This window comes from Anolis sagrei, chromosome 4, assembly GCF_037176765.1.
Source record: "Anolis sagrei isolate rAnoSag1 chromosome 4, rAnoSag1.mat, whole genome shotgun sequence".
NCBI classification, from domain to species: Eukaryota; Metazoa; Chordata; class Lepidosauria; order Squamata; family Dactyloidae; genus Anolis; species Anolis sagrei.
In genome coordinates, this window is record NC_090024.1 from 206,209,286 (window position 1) to 206,229,772 (window position 20,487).

A 20,487-nucleotide genomic window follows, 5' to 3' on the forward strand; every position below is an offset into this window, starting at 1 on the left:
CTGCAAGGACTGCTGTAGTTCAGCATTTGAGTGAGCAGTAGCCAGGCAGAAGGAGCAGAGTGGTGGCAATGTATTGGCAAACAGACCTTAGCTCCTCCCAGGACTAGCCAGATGTTCTCTGATACAGCAAAGGAGTGGGCAGCTGTTCATCTCCTCCACTGTGTTGGGTTACCACTGTTGTTGGGCTTCCACTCTTGGACTTGACTAGGCTAGCAAGAGCCAGAAAAAGATACTCTGACCATTCAATGCAATTTCAAACCATTACTGAAGAAGGTGCTTCCACTGGGCAGATGATTACATAGGAAATTATGGAACCAGTTTGAAACCCAGATGATGATGATTACACAAACCACAGAGCACTGATGCACATTAAGGGCTTTCTTTTCTGTGCTTTTGTAGTTTGATTTATGGCTACCACCATTTGAACTGGATTAAATGTTCAGTGTGGACGGGGTCCACAGTTCAACAGCATCTAGAAGACGACATGTGCTTCACCCCTGGAGCAGAGGATGTTGACTTACTGCCAGTCTTAAAGCGTGGCTTTATTCCAAGTTGAATGTGGAGACAGGCACAGTCTTGCCATTCACCTTGAGCAGGAACATGTCTGAGGCTGGCATTTTTCTCTTGACTAACTTGGATCATATTAAAGACAAGCATTTTTTTTATCCTCATTTCGATTTTTTTCCCCTTTACATTACAAAAGGGGGTGGTGGTAAGCAGGTTTTCTAAGTAAATAAAGGCCTAGTCAGATTAAAAACAAAACTGAAACACCAAGAATTCTGTGCTCCTTGCTTAAACAAAATATGGTGTTACTTTCTCAATGGGAGTCAATAGTTCTTATCTACTATACAATAAGATTCCCCCCCCCCCCCTATGGTGCAATGGGTTAAACCCTTGTCCGGCATGACTGCTGACCAAAAGGCCAGCAGTTTGAATCTGGGGAGCAGGGTGAGCTCACATCTGTCAGCTCCTTCTTCTCATGCAGGGACATGAGAGAAGCCTTCCACAGGATGGTAAAACATCTGGGCGTCCCCTGGGCAATGTCCTTGCAGATGGCCAATTCTCTCACACCAGAAGCAACTTGCTGTTTTTCAAGTCACTCCTGACACACACAAAAATCTACTATACAATAATATCTCATTTAGTAATCTTCTTTGTTATTTATTTATTTATTTACTTATTTATTTATATGTCTTATCAAACTTCTCCCGTTATAATTAGTATTTCTCAATCAGTAGTAATTTTTTTTCCTTTCAAATAGTGGAAGCGTATAACAAAGTTTTGCTTAAATACACTTACTGAAAGAATACCAAATTTGAAAAGATTTCAGTTCCTGGTTTGAAAGTGTTATTTCCTGTTTAATTCTGTGGTTTCTTTTATATTGTGGCTGCCACAAACTATGTTAAATTGGTTGAGATTTGATGAGGTATTAATTGAAAAACTATAACAACAACAACAACAACAACACTTTATTTATAGTCTGCCCTTCTCCCCAAGGGGACCCAGAGCAGATTACAGTATATAAGCAGACACAGGCAAACATTCAATGCCTTATTATGATGACATACAGTGAGACACAAACACAGAGACAAAGGCAAAAGCTTCTCCTTTCATTTCTGACTCTGGAGGCGGTACTCATTTCCGTCTCTGGGGAGGTGTCCTTTCTCCATTTCAAAGCCGAGGGGCCTGCATCTGTAGACACCTCCTGGTTGTGTGTCTGGCATGACTGCTTGGAGCATCTTTTTGCCTTTCCCCACTGAAAAAAATACCTATTGATTACTCACGTTTGCAACTATAGCAAAATGTGCTGCAGGATGTCCCACAAAACAAAAGTTTTTGTAGTTTAATAGTCTTTTCCCATGTTTTTATGATAGAACGAATTAGGAAATGACATTTATAACTCAGGAACAAAAATTGTGAGACATAGTGGCTTTAAACAGTGTATTTTAATGTTGAGATAAATGTTTTTAATGTTTATGTATGCATATAATGAATTCATGTCCCAGCATTGAATTTTTGCTATTTGTATGTTGTGCTCCGCTCTGAGTCCTCTTTGGGGTGAGAAGGGCAGAATATAAACATATTAAATAAATAATAATAAATAGTTTAATCTAGATGCACCACTGAAGACAATCTGAATGTTCTTGAGCTGATTACTCCTAAAACGGTGTGGCATCATAATTAAACATAAATTTAACAATAGGCCTTAACAGATGCAGAATTTTATCCATAGTTAATATTCTGTTTAGCTCATCTTTGGATTGTAGGAAGAGTTTTACTTATTGCTTTACTTTGGAGCTTTGACACTATTAAAGGAAAGACAGTCAGCCTCCTCCTGATTCATGATATTGCTTCCTTCTAAGGTTATGAGTCTCCTTATTCAAAAATTCTAAATAAATGCCTTCTTTTTTCCTATGGATAAAACCAAGAGCTTTCAGTCCTCTGCAACATTAAGTAATCAATATCAATCCTGGTTCGAGTGGTTAAATAATTCATATTGAGGATGCAGATAATGGTTTTAGCTCTACATTGTTGGGTGAATTAAAATTGGCAGTCTTAATGGGGAATAATGCCATTAGGCAGAAATCCTAGATCCAAATATGAGGCACTTAAATGGAGTTAGCTCCAGATACAGTAGCAATATAAAAAAATGAATTGATCTTCCATATGTACAGGTTGTCATTTCCCCGACATAGATATTTTATTCAATGACTTTCTCTGATAATCTTGTAATTTACACCCAAAATATAACTCCTATGTGTATTATATTCTGCACAGGTAAGATGTTCATTGCTGGGCAGAAAATTCAGCCTATAAAGATAGGGCTGATGCCATACAACTAATTCTTAATGAAACCTCAGAGACACGGAGAAGGAAAGACAGCCATAGGCACAGCTGAAAGAACTGGGAGTGTTTACTATTGTGAGAGAGAAAAAAGATTAAGGGAAGATCACTAGCATGTTGGTAGGCTTGTTTTTCAAATCTATTTTGTAGGGACCCAGATCTGTTTTCCAGGTTTCTGGATATCCATTGTTATTAATAGAAGTATATTCTTTCATTTAATGTAATTTTCATTCTCACCTTTTTCATCCTGCGACTTTCTATCCAATCCCACTGTAAACAAAACTGGAAGGTTGAGAAGGAGACATGATAGCCAGGTATAAATATGTGAAATGGTGTCATAAAGAAGAGGGAGCAAACTTGTTTTCTGCTGCCCTGGAAACTAGGACTAGGAGCAATGGGTTCAAATTACAAGAAAGGAGATTCCACCTGAACATTAGGAAGAACGTCTTCACTGTACAAGCTGTTCAACAGTGGAACTCTCTGCCTCGGAGTGTGGTGGAAGGTCCTTCCCTGGAGGCTTTGAAACAGAGGATGGATAGCCATCTGTCAGCGATACTTTGTGTTTTGTGCTTTTCCTGCGTGGCAGGGGGTTGTACTAGATTGCCCACGTGTTCTCATCCAACTCTTTTATTCTATGATTTTCCTTTCTAACCTCCTTTTTAGATGTGTTTGTATAAGTATGTATAAATTGTATAAGTTTAAGTATATTTATTCAACTCCCACGATTTTTAACAGCCTCAGGCCCGCTTAAGCAGCTGAGAGGGAAAAGGAAAGGGCCTGAGGCTGTTAGGAATCGTGGGAGTTGAAGTCCAAAACACCTGGAGGGCCCACGTTTGCCCATGCCTGGTCTACACGGACCATATAACACAGTTTTAAACTGCATTATATGGCAGTGTAGATGGGACTCCAGAAGTCACAATAGTAGCAAAGCCTGTTTTAGCAGGTTTCAATTTAGGTAAACGGAGGGGTGGGGAGTGCAGCCAAGAGACTGTGGGATCTCGAGGGGCCTGTTTTGCTCCTCTGGGCTTGACCAGACCCTCCATTTACTTTGGCCAAAAAAATGCCCTTTACTAAGAGAGAAATACATTTAAGAGCTGTGCAGGAGTAGTAGACTTTCCTTGCAAAATTCCTTCAGCTCTTTCCCCACATTGCCAAAAAAGAATTGAAAAATATCAGTGCCAAAACCAGAATTGATGTAGGCACCATCTACACTGCCATATAATCCTGTTTCTGAATCCAAATTATCTTCTTTGAACTGGATTATATGGCAGTGTAGATTTATATAATCCAGTTCAAAGCAGATAAATTTGGATTCGAAAACTGGATTATATAGCGGTGTAGGTCTAACCTTAGTTCCTAGTCAGATTTATATCAATTTTGGGAACACTGCAGACCTGAGCAGAGCTACTGGGTTGAAAAATTTACATTGATGGCTGCCATAGTTCCTCATCCCTGAAATGCAGTCTGTGCAGCCATCTTTTAGGGATGCTGAATGGATATTGGATTTATAACCTTCAGTGGTCCCTCACAGCTCTAAAATTCTGTAACTTCTAATAAACAGAGACTGTGGTGCAGCTGGCTAGGAGTCAGCTGCATTAAGATCACTACTTACCTAAAGGTCATGGGTTCGAAGCCAGCCCAGGTCAGAGTGAGCTTCCGACTAGTTTGTGTAGCTTGCTGTCGACCTTTGCAGCCTGAAAGACAGTTGCATCTGTCAAGTAGGAAATTTAGGTACCGTGTATGCGGGTAGGTTAATTTAACTAATTTACGACACCATAAAAATCTCCAGCAAGCATGCAAAGAATGAGGAAGTACTTCAAATGGTATGTGAAGTGACAGCGCCCCTGGTGGCCAGAATACCCTAATCAAAAAGCTGGAATGTTAAATAGCCTCTGTGTGTCTGTTTATATATGTTGTGTGTCTATGGCATTGAATATTTGCCATGTATATGTACATTGTAATCTGCCCTGAGGCCCCTGTGAGATGAGAAGGGTGGAAGATAAATACTGCAAATAAATAAATAAATAAATTCTAGTATAAAGAAACAACTTTGGTGGCTCTGAGTGCCATTACTTCCATGCTTCTGAGGCACATACACTTCTATGTTTTTACATTACTGGAAATAGCTAGGAATTTAATTCAAGTTTCTAAAACAACACTTTGAAATTCTGTTTTTCACTAAAGCAAACTAAGTTTCTTACTTGAAACGAGACTAACCATTTTGGATTACTAATCCTCCTTTTTGAAAAATCTATATTTGTGTGTGTGTGTGTGTGTGAAAGAACCAGAGAATAGGCAGGGTCTCATGAGACCCATGAGATGCACCTGCTGACCATCCTGGGATTAAAGTTTCATTAGTCATAATGAAATACATTATGCAAAATTGGTGTGCAGTATACTGAACGAGTGAACATTTTGTGACCCAAGATTTTATTCTGTAACCAGCTCCGCCAAGTCTCCCTGTTTCCTGTGTTCTTTTGGTTACCTTTGTCTCTGAATACATCTGCTATAATATTTAACAAAGAGATTAGTCTGAGCAGATTTAACACCGGGCACTGTATTGTAGGCAAATCTCTTCTATGTATATATATATATATATATATTTCTTCATTTTAGTGCATGGCATTTAGATGACACAAAAATGAAAATTCAAAAGGCATGTGATAGAAAATCTAGGATAGCATTTCTCAACCTGTGGGTCAGGTCCCCTGGGAGGCCACAAGGGGGTGTCAGATGGGTCGCCAAAGACTGTCGGAAAACATAGTGTCTTCTGTTGGTCATGGGGGTTCTGTGTGGGAAGTTTGGCCCAATTCTATCATTGGTGGGGTTCAGGATGCCCTTTGATTGTAGGTGAACCACAACTCCTAAATGTCAAGGTCTATTTCCCCCAGACTCCACCAGTGTTCACATTTGAGCATATTGAGTATTGTATTGTCGAAGGCTTTCATGGCCGGAATCACTCAGTTCTTGTGGGTTTTTTCGGGCTATATGGCCATGTTCTAGAGGCATGGCCATGTTCTAGAGGCATATTGAGTATTAATTGCATGTTTAGTTCAGATCCATCATTGTTTGAGTTCACAGTGCTCTCTGGTTGGAAGTAAATTACAACTCCCAGACTCAAGATCAATGGCCACCTAACCCTTCCAGTATTTTCTGCTGGTCATGGGAGTTCTGTGAGCCAAGTTTGTTTCAATTCCATCGTTGGTGGAGTTCAGAATGCTCTTTGATTGTAGGTGAACTATAAATCCCAGCAACTACAACTCCCAAACAACAAAATCAATCCCCTCATAACCCCACCAGTATTCAAATTGGGCATATTGGGTATTTGTGCCAAATTTGGTCCAACTAATGAAAATACACCCTGCATATCAGATATTTACATTATAATTCACAACAGTAGCAAAATTAGTTTTTAAGTAGCAATGAAAATAATGTTATGATTGGGGGTCACCACAACATCAGAAACTGTATTGAGGGATTGTGGCATTAGGAAGATTGAGAAACACTTATCTAGAAATTCAAAGATACGCTTCACAGCCAGTCAAGCTGTGGGTGTTTTACTGATCTCCTTTTTATCTTTTGTAAAGTTCCTCTTTTATCACATTCCTAATTGGCTCTTCTATTTAGTTATCTTTATAATACCCATTAAAGTAATGTTACATGTGTGTTTCGATAAGCCAAAATTTCATCATTTATTTATTTATTTATTTATTTATTTACTATACTTGTATACCACCGTTTCTCAGCCTAGCCGGCGACTCAACGCGGTTTACAACAACTTATAACAAACAACAGTATACAGTTTAAAAGCATAAAAACATAATCCACAATACATATATCAATAAACAATCCAATTCATCTCTTGACTAAAATCGTGATCGTGACTAAAATCGTGACTAAAATCATAATCATTTATTTATATAGAACCATCACATGGCACTTTACAACTATCTTGACTATCCCAAGATAACTACTTCTCTGCCCTTGGGCTTAGAATATGGAAGCAGCTGAGAATCGCATAGCTTCTTGATATTAGATGACAATTTATACCTCACTTTTTCTCTCCACAAAGCAGGCTCAAAGCAGTGGGTTGTTGTGTGTTTTCCGGGCTGTATGGCCATGTTCCTGAAGCATTCTCTCCCGACGTTTCGTCCACATCGATGGCAGGCATCCTCAGAGGTTGTGAGGTCTGTTGGAAACTAGGAAAATGGGACTTATATATCTGTGGCATGCCCAGGGTGGGAGGAAGAACTCTTGTTTGTTTGAGGTAGGTGTGAATGTAGCAATTGGCCACCTTAATTAGTATTTAATGGCGTAGCAGTTAGTTATTGCCTGGGGGAATCCTTTGTGGGGAGGTGATTACCTGGTCCTGATTGTTTCTTGTCTGGAATTCCCCTGTTTTTGAGTGTTGTTCTTTATTTACTGTAGGATTCCCCCAGAGAGTAAGAAGCAAGACAGACCTTGAAAACTGCTGGGCCATTAAATGCTAATCAAGGTGGCCAATTGCTACATTCACACCTACCTCAAACAGGCAAGAGTTTTTTCTTCCACCCTGGATATTCCACAGATATATGAAACCAAATTTCCTTGTTTCCAACAGGCATCTATGGCAGATGCCTGCCATAGATGCAGACGAAACATCAGGAGAGAATGCTTCTGGAACATGGCCATAAAGCCCGGAAAATACACAGCAACCCAGTGATTCCAGCCATGAAATCCTTTGACAATAAATTAGACTCAAAGCAGCGTGATGTATAGAAAAATCAGCATACTAGCTGAAGCTTTACTGCTAGAATGAGAATTGTGTGATCCTTTGAATGCTGCTGAGCTGCAACTCCCAGCAGCCATAAACAATGGTGAAGAATGTTGGGTGCTGTAGTTCCTGTGTCTGTTTTATTCATATGCATGAGGGCTTGGAGAGAAGGCTTTTCATATCCTGCTCTTTTTTGTTAGCTTCCCGAGCTGACATTGAGTCTGGATGCCTGTGGAGTCCCTCGCCTCCAGCAAGGAAGAGTCTTTCCCTGCCTAAGAGTTGCCATGCGGTGCTTTCTGAGGCGGTCACTTACAATAAGCATTTCCCTGCTGGTGTTCCTGCTCATCATAAATCTGTATTCATGGCCCCAAGAGGATTCTGCAATGGTAAGCCAAAGCTTATGTGTTTTTTTTTTCCTGCTGGGTATAAACAAATGTGGAAGGCCTGTGCATCACTTCTTTGTTGCTCCTGTGCCTTAAAAGTACTGTATATACCAGGCATGGGCAAACTTGGGCCCTCCAAGTGTTTTGGACTCCAACTCCCACTATTCCTAACAGCCTCGGGCCCCTTCCTTTTCCCCCTCAGCCGCTTAAGTGGCTAAGGGGAAAAAGGAGAGGGCCGAGGCTGACTTCTCAAAGTACGAGTGCATCTGGCGCACAGGTTTTAATTTTTTTTTTCTGAATAGTCCCCAAAGAAGGTAATAAGAGGATATACAGGCTGAAATGTGTTCTTTGCTATGAAAAATGTCTTTGCCACCTTTTGGAGCATCTTGAAATGAGTGTCCAGTTCCTTCTGTGAATTTCATTGGATTATCTTCAGTTTCTGCTTCTTCTGTGTTAGATATTTTCAATCCTTCAAGAAATACGATCTGTTCATTGTTGAAATAAGAGCCTCCCATTAAAAATAACATTCCTGGTTGGGGCTGAAAGGTTTTAGAGGCATGTTATAGACAAAAGAAGTTTAAGAGAGCATAGAATCATAGAATCATAGAATCAAAGAGTTGGAAGAGACCTCATGGGCCATCCAGTCCAACCCCCTGCCAAGAAGCAGGAATATCGCATTCAAATCACCCCTGACAGATGGCCATCCAGCCTCTGCTTAAAAGCTTCCAAAGAGGGAGCCTCCACCACACTCCGGGGCAGAGAGTTCCACTGCTGAACGGCTCTCACAGTCAGGAAGTTCTTCCTAATGTTCAGATGGAATCTCCTCTCTTTTAGTTTGAAGCCATTGTTCCGCGTCCTAGTCTCCAAGGAAGCAGAAAACAAGCTTGCTCCCTCCTCCCTGTGGCTTCCTCTCACATATTTATACATGGCTATCATATCTCCTCTCAGCCTTCTCTTCTTCAGGCTAAACATGCCCAGTTCCCCAAGCCGCTCCTCATAGGGCTTGTTCTCCAGACCCTTGATCATTCTAGTCGCCCTCCTCTGGACACATTCCAGCTTGTCAATATCTCTCTTGAACTGTGGTGCCCAGAATTGGACACAATATTCCAGATGTGGTCTAACTAAAGCAGAATAGAGGGGTAGCATTACTTCCTTAGATCTAGACACTATGCTCCTATTGATGCAGGCCAAAATCCCATTGGCTTTTTTTGCCGCCACATCACATTGTTGGCTCATGTTTAACTTGTTGTCCACGAGGACTCCAAGATCTTTTTCACACGTACTGCTCTCGAGCCAGGCGTCCCCCATTCTGTATCTTTGCATTTCATTTTTTCTGCCAAAGTGGAGTATCTTGCATTTGTCACTGTTGAACTTCATTTTGTTAGTTTTGGCCCATCTCTCTAATCTGTCAAGATCGTTTTGAATCCTGCTCCTGTCCTCTGGACTATTGGCTATCCCTCCCAATTTGGTGTCGTCTGCAAACTTGATGATCATGCCTTCTAGCCCTTCATCTAAGTCATTAATAAAGATGTTGAACAGGACCGGGCCCAGGACGGAACCCTGCGGCACTCCACTTGTCACTTCTTTCCAAGATGAGGAGGAAGCATTAGTGAGCACTCTCTGTGTTCGTCCACTTAACCAATTACAGATCCACCTCACCGTAGCTCCAAGCAGAGGGAGTGGCAAGAGTGGTGAAAGATTAAGAACTGAAAGGAATCCAAGTCCAAGCAAAATGGGAATCTACCTGAAAAGGAAGTTGTCAAGGAAGTGCCTGAGGCCAAAAGCAGATGTCATTTTCACCACGTTTTCCTCCTCCATGCGTTTAATAATTTAGAGAGGGGAAGTTACTTTCGGGAATAGAACTCCCACAATCCTAACCACTCCTCCCAAGTCTTGGGACCATAAAGAAATTTATATTAGAAATATTGATGCTAACAGGTGTGGAAGGGCTCAGGTCCTTTGACCAGAGGATAAACTAATCCATTTGAATGAGTTTGACCTACCTCTTAAAGCAGAACATTAGCAGAGTAAAAACACACAAGGATGGCCCAAGGTATGGGATAGCTTGGTACCATAATTTAAAAACAACAGACAGGCAGAGTTAAAGCTTACGTAATGATTGATCACAGCACCCCCTTTTCGCATGCAAAGAAATACACATTCAGTACACCAGGAAACAAAGACTCCACATCAATTGCTTTACTCACGAAACTTGTGCAAAAGGGATCACATAGATACAACTTAATTTCATTGTAGATCATCAAAAAAGATATAATTCATAGATGGATAGTGAAAGGATAGATTTCTCTAGCTTGAGCATGGGCCTTACAAAGGATCAGGCCATTCACATGCAAGCTACATCGTTGGAAGGGATGACGGTCATTCTTCTTCCAAGAAGACCTGAACAACAATTCTCTCTAACAGACAAAGGAAGCACCTCTCCTTTTTTAACCTTTTGACTTCAAAGAAGTGCCTACATGTCTTTCAGCATGTCCACTTTCGAGAAGGTCCCCAAAGCCCATGCAGTGTTAATTCGGGGTATCATAAAACTGGCAGGGAAGGGAGGTAACTGTTGCACTCCAGGTCCAGAAGAAGCCCTCTGACTTAAAACACACCATGCAAAGAGTGAAAAATCAAATCTTCTGTTATTAAAGCTTAGTATAGCCAGAAGAAATAAATGCTTGTAAGAAAATCAGAAGGTTCCAAAAAGTATCAGTTCATAAATAGTAGTAACCCAAAGCAATGTCCACACAAGAAATACAGGCAATCCAAGACAGCCGTAATCCACACAGGAATCAAGCAAGATGCAAAGACAATCCAAAAGGCTAAAAAAAACCTCCACAGAAACAAGATCCCTTGAACAAGACTTTCATGGCACAAGAACTTGGTTTCCAAACGATGCCTGATCTGTCAAGATTTTCTGCAGGCAAACCTTAAATCCCAAAAAATAGTTTCATTTTCCCCCAGTCTTTGATTTTAATTGACAAATTATTTTGGATCTACATAAACATTGGGCCTCTTGTCGATTCTGGCTAATCTCCAGACGCGGACTCTGCTTATCTGACTCCTCCTTTAGCAGGTGTCAGACTGTTTTCCAAACTAGAATCTGGAGAGCTCACAGACGGAGGGAGTAAACCTTTCTACCAAGGCCTGATAGAAAGATTCTCATCAGCCCTTTGCACCAAAAACTCTCTGTCAGTGTCTGCATGAAACTCATTGACCAAAGTGTCTCCATCTTGCACCTCAGTCCCAGCATCCCCCACATCAGAAGCAACAGGGGACTGATTTCCCTCCTCATTACCCACATCAGACACAGAAACATCAGGAGACTTGAAACACATTCACAGGTTCAAGCATAGGGTCAGGTTCAATCACAGGCTGAGTCCCAATAGTAACATAGAAACATGGAGACAAGAGAACCATTTCAATGTGCATGCAAGCTTCCCAACAGTTTGATCAGAGATGTTTGCTAACAGATGCTCCCTGACATGGAGTGTAAGTTTCTAATTATTTCTTTTAAAACCCTTTATTTTTTCACAGAAGGAAGTGCAGCGATGGGCTCAGGATATAGGCCTTCACCAGGTTCATGCTGATCAGAACCATCACAGCCTTCAAAGGCTTAGCAATGCCACCAGTTTCCTGAATGTTTCTTATCACTATCTTGCTGGCATGCCTCCACTCCAAAAAAGTGAGTTCTTCAATTACCATCAACAAACAAATAGGATAAAAGACAAAACTTGGAAAAGTTACTTTTCTGGATTACAACTCCCAGAATCCTTCAATGGAGGAGTAGCGGCGCTTTCTTGGCTATTTCTGACCCACACTGCCACCCAGTGGAAGAATCAGCTACATACAATATATGATTTAGTACTGTGGTTCCTCTTCTTTACTCCTAGAAGGAAGGGTAGTGTGTTGCTCTTGCCATAGCTAGTTGGATCTTCCATGTGAGTGAACTGGCAAAGATGCTCAGGGATTTAGTCTGAAATTTAAACTATTCATGGCACTAAACCTGTTTGAGGATAAGTACTTAAGCAGCCCCTTTGAATGTGTTGTCAAAGGCTTTCATGGCCAGAATCACTGGGGGCCCTTCGACACAGCCCTATATCGCAGAATGTCAAGGCAGAAAATCCCACAATATCTCCCTTGAACTGGGTTATCTGAGTCCACACTGCCATATATCCCAGTTCAAAGGAGATAATGTGGGATTTTCTGCTTTGATATTCTGGGATATAGGGCTGCGTGGAAGGGCCCTGGATTGCTGTATTTCCAGGCTGTATGGCCATGTTCCAAAAGCATTCTCTCCTGATGCCATAGATGTAGATGAAATGTCAGGAGAGAATGCTTCTGGAGCATGACCATATAGTCACAGCAATCCAGCCCCTTTAAAGTCCAGACTAGAACCTCTAGTGGATTTGCTACATTGAAACCATGCCAGTAGCTACAGTGTGCAGTATGAAGCATTTCTAGCTCATCCTTCTCATTTTGCATCATATTGAAGATATCTTCCAAGCAGCTGAATTCATTGCGGGATTTCCTACAACTGATCAGAACAGAAAAAGCAAAGGCAAAAGAGGACTGACAAAAATAATTATCGAATTGTGGCAAAAACTAGAAAAAGTCTTGCGGCAGCTTTCATTGTGGAAGAAAATACATTCATTAGATGCATGAAGTAACTGTGGGAACGTAAGAAGAGCTCCCTTGGGATTGAAAAAGAGGGAGGGATAGAAGGTCCATTATCTCAGTTCAATAACCAGCAAGATGATTCTGAGAAGCTGACAGGCAGTAGCTCTTTCTACCTCTGTGAGTAAACACACCCATCCCAGCACACATTTCAATTAGCGATAATGACTCATAGACACTGAGAGCCCTGGCCCCTCTATATCAGCATTGGGCAGACTTCAGCTGCCTTGAAAGATCTACTTTCTGTTTCATTAAGACCCAAGATCCGATCTTGTTTGATGGGCCAAATTCACAGTTCTCCCGCAATAAATCCACCCCTCTCCCTCTTCCCCTCTCTCGCACATAGTTACACAGACCTTCTCCTAAGCTCATTCATACACAACAATACAACTACTGTGTATGAAGGGCTGAGGTGGGAAAGTATCATCTGTAAGATGCATGAAGTGGTCTAGCGAATGCAACTCTTTGGATCTCCATGGCCCTGTATCACATTTAAAAATATTTGGTTGCCTATCAGCCACTCTAGAAAGCTGTTTGAGAATCTCTAACAAACATCAAGAGCCCTCCACATACTAAAAAAAAGAGGGATAGAGCGAGAATAATGTCATTCTGGTTGGACAAAATGGCAGCTGCAGTAGTTCTTTGGCCCTTTATTGCTCCAGGAGACATTTATGATAGAGTTCTCTGGGTTTTGGAGAATGCCTGCTTCAGATTTAGGGGAACTTGGATTCCACTTTCTACTGTTATTGTTTAACAATTGTGAGTTTTAAAAAAATTGCAGATCTACTTCAAATCACTCAGAGCTCTGCTAGTAGATCATGAACTTCCTCTGATGTGTGGAGTTGTGTCATCCATCCCCAGCCAGCGTGGCCACGAATTATGCTGTGAAAACTCAATTAAGGAATATCTTTTTTTGCTAACTTCATTTTTAAAATCACTTAAATCTGGAATAATTGACACATCTTAACACTGTTTATGTACCATAGGGAGAGGCATTTAGATTTGTCTGCTGCCCTTCACCATTGTCTGCTGACCCTGAATTCTTCAGAAAGCATGCAGCTGTCAGAAATATTAAAAATTAACTAGGTATTTTTAATTATAAAAATATGAGTCAAGCACTGAAAGAGTTAAATGGATGCAATTATTTTTTTTAACGTGTCAGGAGCGAACCAAAACAGTTGTATTGCAATTAAAAACAAACAAATAAACAAACAAAACACAAAGTTTGCAGACTTGGTATTCTATTAAATGTCCTTTGACCAGTAACTGGCCACGTGGAGTGCTTCTGGTGTTGCTGCAAGAAGGTCCTCCGTTGTGCATATGGATGCAATGACTCAGCAAAAGCTGCAGCTCTATATAAGCAGATGTGATACTGATGTAATACTGATAGCTGAGTAGCTGTCAATCTGAGGTAAATCTCAGTGGGAGAAAAGACCTCAGTGGTAGTAGGCCTCACTGTGGGAGAAAGGCCTCAGTGTGAGGTAGGCCTCATGTGTGACGCTCCAGTGTGAAGGTTGAACTTTGTGTCATGGAAACCTTGTTCTTGTAAATAGTGCAACCATATTATTTTACTATAAAGAAAAGAGATAACATTGGTCTGTGTGTTTTTGTTCTTTTTATCACTTTGGGCTACTGATGCTGGGTCACGCTGCTGCTAATAAGTTAACTCTGCTATATGTTTATGAGGAGGGTGTTTTGTTAATAAGCCCACTCGCCCAACAGCAACTTCAAGGAATTGTTATTGGCATTGAAAAACTGTAAGCATTCCTCTCATATCCTTGTATTTATGAAGTTGTATACCTTTTTGCTTTCTATTTCAGAGTTTCTGACAGTGGGGCTGTGTTCTGTCAAGCGGAAGCGAGAGAACTATCTTATGGAAACCTTAAAGTCTGTTTTTGAACAGTCAACACAGGAAGAGCTGAGGAAAATGGTGGTGGTGGTGCACTTAGCTGATCCAGATCAGGAGTGGAATGCACAAATGGTCAAGCAGATTGCCAAGAGATTTGCCCCACATCTTCTGCTGGGCCACTTGCTGCTTATTCATGCACCTTCTGAATATTATCCTTCCCTGGAGGACCTAAAGAGGAACTTCAATGATGCTGAAGACCGTGTGCAATTCAGATCAAAGCAGAATGTGGATTATGCCTACCTCATGAACTTTGCAGCCAACCTTTCTACCTACTTCCTCATGATTGAAGATGATGTCCGTTGCTCCAAGTCCTTTTTTACAGCCATCCAAAAGAGGTTGGCATCCCTCAAGGATGCCTCTTGGGTAACCCTGGAGTTTTCCAAGCTTGGGTACATTGGCAAACTCTACCACTCCCGTGATCTTCCCCAACTGGCTCGATTCCTCATGCTCTTTTACCAAGAGATGCCTTGCGACTGGCTTCTTGTGCACTTTCGCCTCCTCCTTACCCAAAAGGAAGTCATTCGTTTCAAGCCATCCCTCTTCCAGCACATTGGCCACTACTCTTCCTTCCAGGGCACAGCAAACAGGTTGAAAGATGAAGACTTTGAAGAGGACCTTTCTAGATTCCCAGACAATCCCCCAGCAGATATAGTTACAGATATTGTGACATTTGAGAATTATCTGCCCTTTAAGGCTTACAGCAACATGGCAGACTATTTCTGGGGCAAGGCCCCCGCGGCTGGCAATTCTTTCACACTGGTGTTTAAGCAGGCAGCCCCCATTCTCCGCATCCAAATCCATACAGGATTGGAGCACCATCAAGACGATTATCTCCGGGCAGGGCTTGTGGAGTTGGGCACTGAGAAGGTCAAGCAACACTGTGCCAAGTATACCCCCATTGGGCGCTTTGAAAATGGACATTTTGACAGGGATAACCTAGAGAACAGTACAGCCTCTGTACCTGAGTGCATGCGCATTATGGTGACTGAGGGTCAGAGTGAATGGCTGATCATACACAGCATCAGCATCTGGACAAAGCCTAGGTCCTGAATACTGAATTATCAACTTTTTTTTGCAGTGGCAGGAACACTGATGGTGGGCAGGTTCTCCTTATCAATGTAAAAATCGAATCCAGTGGTTCTCAACCTTTGGTCCTCCAGAAATCCCAGCTAGCTTACCAGCTGGTACGAATCATAGGAACTGAAGTCCAAAACACCTGGAGGACCAAAGGTTTGGAACCACTGCAATAGGCAGAATAAAAAAATAGGTTCTGTTTTCTTGATCATCATGAGTGTGATATCATTTACAAATTAGATGCTTTGGACCTATATATTTTCCCAGAAATCAGGTCAACCCAACAGTATTCTTCACAGTTGTGGCAACCTGCAGTATCTTCAACTGCACCTGTCGGAGAGGCCCTGTTGCACAAGTTTCTCTAGTTCCAGGCTGAACTACTTTATACTCACCTTCCTTTTCCATTGTCAGTATGGTTTGTTATGTGGGACTAGAGAAATTGCAATCAAACTGGACATTGGAATGGAGTAATTAGTCCACTTTGTAGCCTCAGGAACATCTGTCGGGATTCCTCTTGGCTTTGTGCCCTCCGGATCTACTACCCTGGAAGGTACACAACTTTGCAATCTCCACCATGGAAGATCCATAGAGGCACGGGTGGAGGAAAGGATATGGTTCCTCATTTCCCGAGCTCTAGTGTGATCAACCAGATCAATGATTACCTATACCTCTCAGGTGTTTGTATCTAAAATGCAGATTAATGGCTCTACAAGAGACAATATTATAGGAGACACGCTGAGTACACACGTTTTCACCAAAATTGCATGGAGCAGATTTATAAAATGCTCTAGTCTACAGAGGTCTTCACTAAAGTTGTGAGATGAATTACTTGCACTTCAGTATGCTGCTGGATGATTTTGATATTTATTTGTAGCAAGTATGTGACCAACACATACACTAATTATTCTTTATAATTAGAATAATTTTCTTTAAAATCTGCCAGAATAAGAAGAGACCACTTACTCCGCCCAAACAGACTGTGAGTGGGATATGGCATCTGGTCAACTGTTTTTTCCTGTGGCTACTCCAGATGGACTTCTGGGACCAGAGAGTTCAGGTTTCTTGCATTCCTGCTAGGCACTTCCTGTAATTGTTACCTACTTGCATCAGATTTCTTGGTTTAAGGCAAAAAGGAAAAAGATTGCATGGGTTTTATCTTGAAAGAGATTATTTTAAAGAGTCCTTGCTTTGGAGAAAACAACTTCTGAAGTAAACAAGGAAAAGAGGAACATGTTGTAGTTGGCAGGTTTGTTTTGACCATCACAAGTCTTTCAAATGGGAACAGGGAGGGGAAGTGAATTAGAGAGTGGCCATTATAGTGCTGAAGCGCAGAGAGAGGGGAGGGAAGGAAGGAAGGATGGAAGGAGGGAGAGAAGTAGCAGTATAATACACAACAGAGTGGTGTTGGTTCCCAGACTATCTCACCAGTTAGAGGTCCTGAATGGTCTTGGTGAGAATCACCAAAGGCTGAAAGTACTACTGCTGAATGCCAGGTAATTGAATAGGAGAAAGTGGCATCTAGGTCCTGATCTAGAATAAGCATATCTACCTGGTTCCTGGAGGTTTGATTGGATGAGTTGGAGTAATAAATCTCCAGGAGATCAGACTGGGGTATATGAGATGCATAGTTCCAATAGTCCACAGTCACTCTATTTCCCTGCCCAGTCCTCAGGTTTGAGTGTTATATCTTTAATACCAAATGGAATCCTCCTGGGATACTTCCCATCCTGTTCCCCAATAGTTTTCCCTCTTGAGCGAACTAGGGTGGTCCTGAAGAGGCTACTGGAACCTCACAACTTCTTGTTCTCAGAAACTTCAACATCCATGCTGGGGTTTTCCAATTGAAAGTGGTATCTATAGTGACCATGGATCAATGGCAAATTAGGGAATAAAATCTAATGTGTCAAATGGGTGTTATACCTCCCCTAAAGACTCTGGTTCCTAGTTTGGGTATGCTTCTGTACCTATATTATTCTTATGTTTCAGTGATATCCAGGAGTGTGTTATCATTATTCAAACTAGTACATCAAATGCAACCATACTAGTAAACCTGGCCACGGTGACAATAATACCTTGGTTTGATTTGGGCATGGTAGTATACCATTAGTTGCATTCTATTTGAATGGAGCAACTGGTCCAGAATATTGCAGTCAGACTCTGGAACAAGATAGTAACAAGGCCCTGCGAGTCTAGATACAATTCAGGTTTCTGGTTGTGACCTATGAAGCCTTGTATGATTTGGGACTGTTTGAAAGATCACATTTTCCTATGTGCGCCAATCCACATCTTAATTTCTTCAGGGAAGGCAGTTTCTCAGTCCATCTGCTATTATTGTTGAATCTAAAACCGAGAGAGAGAGACTTCTTGGTGGCTGTTCCCAGAGGCTGGTGCACACTGCCAAGCAACACTAGGCTGGCTCCCTCTTTGTTGTTCCTCCATTGGAGTCAAGGGCATTCTTATTCAGGCAGGCCTTTCATGGGCAAGATGGTCTGGTCTTGAAGGCATCCAAGTGCTTTGTCAATGGCCATGTCTTTTACTGTGTGTGTTTTTAATTTATTTGTTTTTGATGGTTTGTACTTTGATTAAGAAAATCTATTTTTTAATATTGTTATCAACCGTGAGTGCCTTGTTGGCAGAAAGGCAGGGCACATTAAACTAATAAAAATAAATAATAACTTCAGATATAACTTATACCGGTGAATGCAATCAGAGTGAACAAATGCTGGGCTTTTAGTTCTAGACTCACAAATAACATAGCTGGAAATGGGCAACCCTGTAAGTGTGTAGGAAGCATTGCTGATTGAATGAAGTTAGCATCCAAAGCATCTGGGTTGGAGGAAATCATTGTGGGACTAAAGACCCTCAACTGGGGCAGAAGTTGATGCTCTTACCCCTGATAACAGCAAAGCAGGTGCATTCACTTTCTACTCCTATAATTCCCTTTAACAGTGGATTGATCCACACCATTGAACTCTTCTAATCTCTTCTTCATTCAAGTTATTCCAAAAAGGTTCCAAACTAATATGAGCTTCCTTCTGCCTTCCTGGTGGTTCCATAAAGGAGCCATAGAATTCACAAGAATGGTGCCTACACATGCATATTAATATACTGTATCAATTATGGTTCACAAGCACTGTAGCTGAAATTACTGTACAGGAACTAGACTTCTATTTGAGTAATTCTGCATATTAATGTTAGTATTCGTCTTTGCCATAAATGCAGATTTCTTACATGTATTCAAAAGCCATGTCTGAATAGGAAGATGCCTTGAATTAACAAATCGTTATTCTAGATTTTCAAGCACATGTGCTACTGCCAAATGTTATGCATGCCTGATTCTTTCTTTAATCAGGCTTTGCTTTCTGAAGGAACATTTAGATCTCACTTTTTATTTTTATTAAGCTGTATATTCCTGAATCATCTACTTAGCCAATGTTCAAACTTCCACCAAAGTTCACATTTTTTGTTCCCTAAACCTCAAGAGTTCTTTCCACCCAAGTGCATCCTTTTGTGTTTTTGTTTTTGTTCTTGCATGCCAAGGCCACTGTCAAAAGCAGCATTTCTCAACCTGGGGGTCGGGACCCAAGGTGTTGACAGAGGGGTCGCCAAAGACCATCAGAAAAAACATAGGTCATGTGGGCTCTGTGTGGGAAGTTTGGTCCAATTCTATCATTGGTGCAGTTCAGAATGCTCTTTGATTGTAGGTGAACTATAAATCCCAGCAACTACAACAACCCCCAAAGGCCAAGGTCTATTTTCCCCAAACTCCATCAGTGTTCACATGTTGGGCATATTGAGTATTCGTGCCAAGTTTGGCCCAGATCCTTATTGTTTGAGTCCACAGCGCTCTCTGGGTGCAGGTGAACTACAACTCCAAAAATCAAGATCAATGCCCACCAAACCCTTCCAGTAATTTCTGTTGCTCATAGGAGTTCTGTGTGCCAAGTTTGGTTCTATTCCATCATAGATAGACTTCAGAATGCTCTTTGATTGTAGGTGAATTCTATCCCATCAATTACAACTCTCAAATGACAAAATCAATACCCCCACCGCACCCCACCAGTATTCAAATTTGGGCGTATTGGGTATTTGTGCCAAATTTGGTCCAGTGAATGAAAATACATCCTGCATATCAGATATTTACATTATGATTCATAATAGTAGCAAAATTACAGTTATGAAGTAGGAATGAAAATAATGTTATGATTGGAAGTCACCACATAATGAGGAACTGTATTAAGGGGTCGTGGCATTAGGAAGGTTGAGAACCACTGGTTAAGAGGAACTAAACCACCTCCTTTATTATGAAGGATGTGTATTAAGAGCCTATAGTGGATGGTATATGATTTTTAATACTTTTACTTAGGCGATCCCTCGTTGGCCGAGTAGGATAGTTTTCCAAGATCAGTATTCTTGTGGGTCCGTAGGTGACTGTGGAGCCCTATTCTCAATCTGCATCTTCTTCTGCAGTGAGGGCATTGGTTTCCAGGTGGAAGGCAGTCCCGGTCGGGGTTGGCTTGACGCGCCTTCCTCTTGGCACATTTCTCTCTTTCACCCTCCATTTGTGCCATTTTTAATAGGTGTTAACAGAATGATCTTCAAAAAACTTGGACTGTATAGCACTTCTATTCAGTCTACCAGCCATGCCTTTTTCCATTTTCCAATCATGCTTGGCTTTCTTTCATCCTTCCACCTGTTTTCCATTGTCACATCCAGAAATGTCACATCAATATTCTGTAACCTCAGTCTTTAGTGGCTGCTCGGCTATATTATGTTATCTCAGGAGGCTATTGGAAGTTGGAGAAGAGGATTCCACCTAACAATAAATGAAAGGGTTGTTGCAA

At 41.3% G+C, this 20,487-nt stretch overlaps 1 protein-coding gene across 1 annotated transcript in view; it reads left to right on the forward strand.

Moving 5' to 3' along the window:
- LOC132773294 (alpha-1,6-mannosyl-glycoprotein 4-beta-N-acetylglucosaminyltransferase-like) overlaps positions 1 to 20,487 on the forward strand; it is a 40,990-nt gene extending 20,503 nt beyond the window's left edge. The window contains exons 3-5 of the mRNA XM_060772451.2: positions 7,798 to 7,983; positions 11,521 to 11,668; positions 14,481 to 20,487. Of these exons, the coding sequence (XP_060628434.2) occupies positions 7,798 to 7,983; positions 11,521 to 11,668; positions 14,481 to 15,619 (1,473 nt within the window). The 3' untranslated portion in view covers positions 15,620 to 20,487. The remainder of the gene's footprint in view (positions 1 to 7,797; positions 7,984 to 11,520; positions 11,669 to 14,480) is intronic.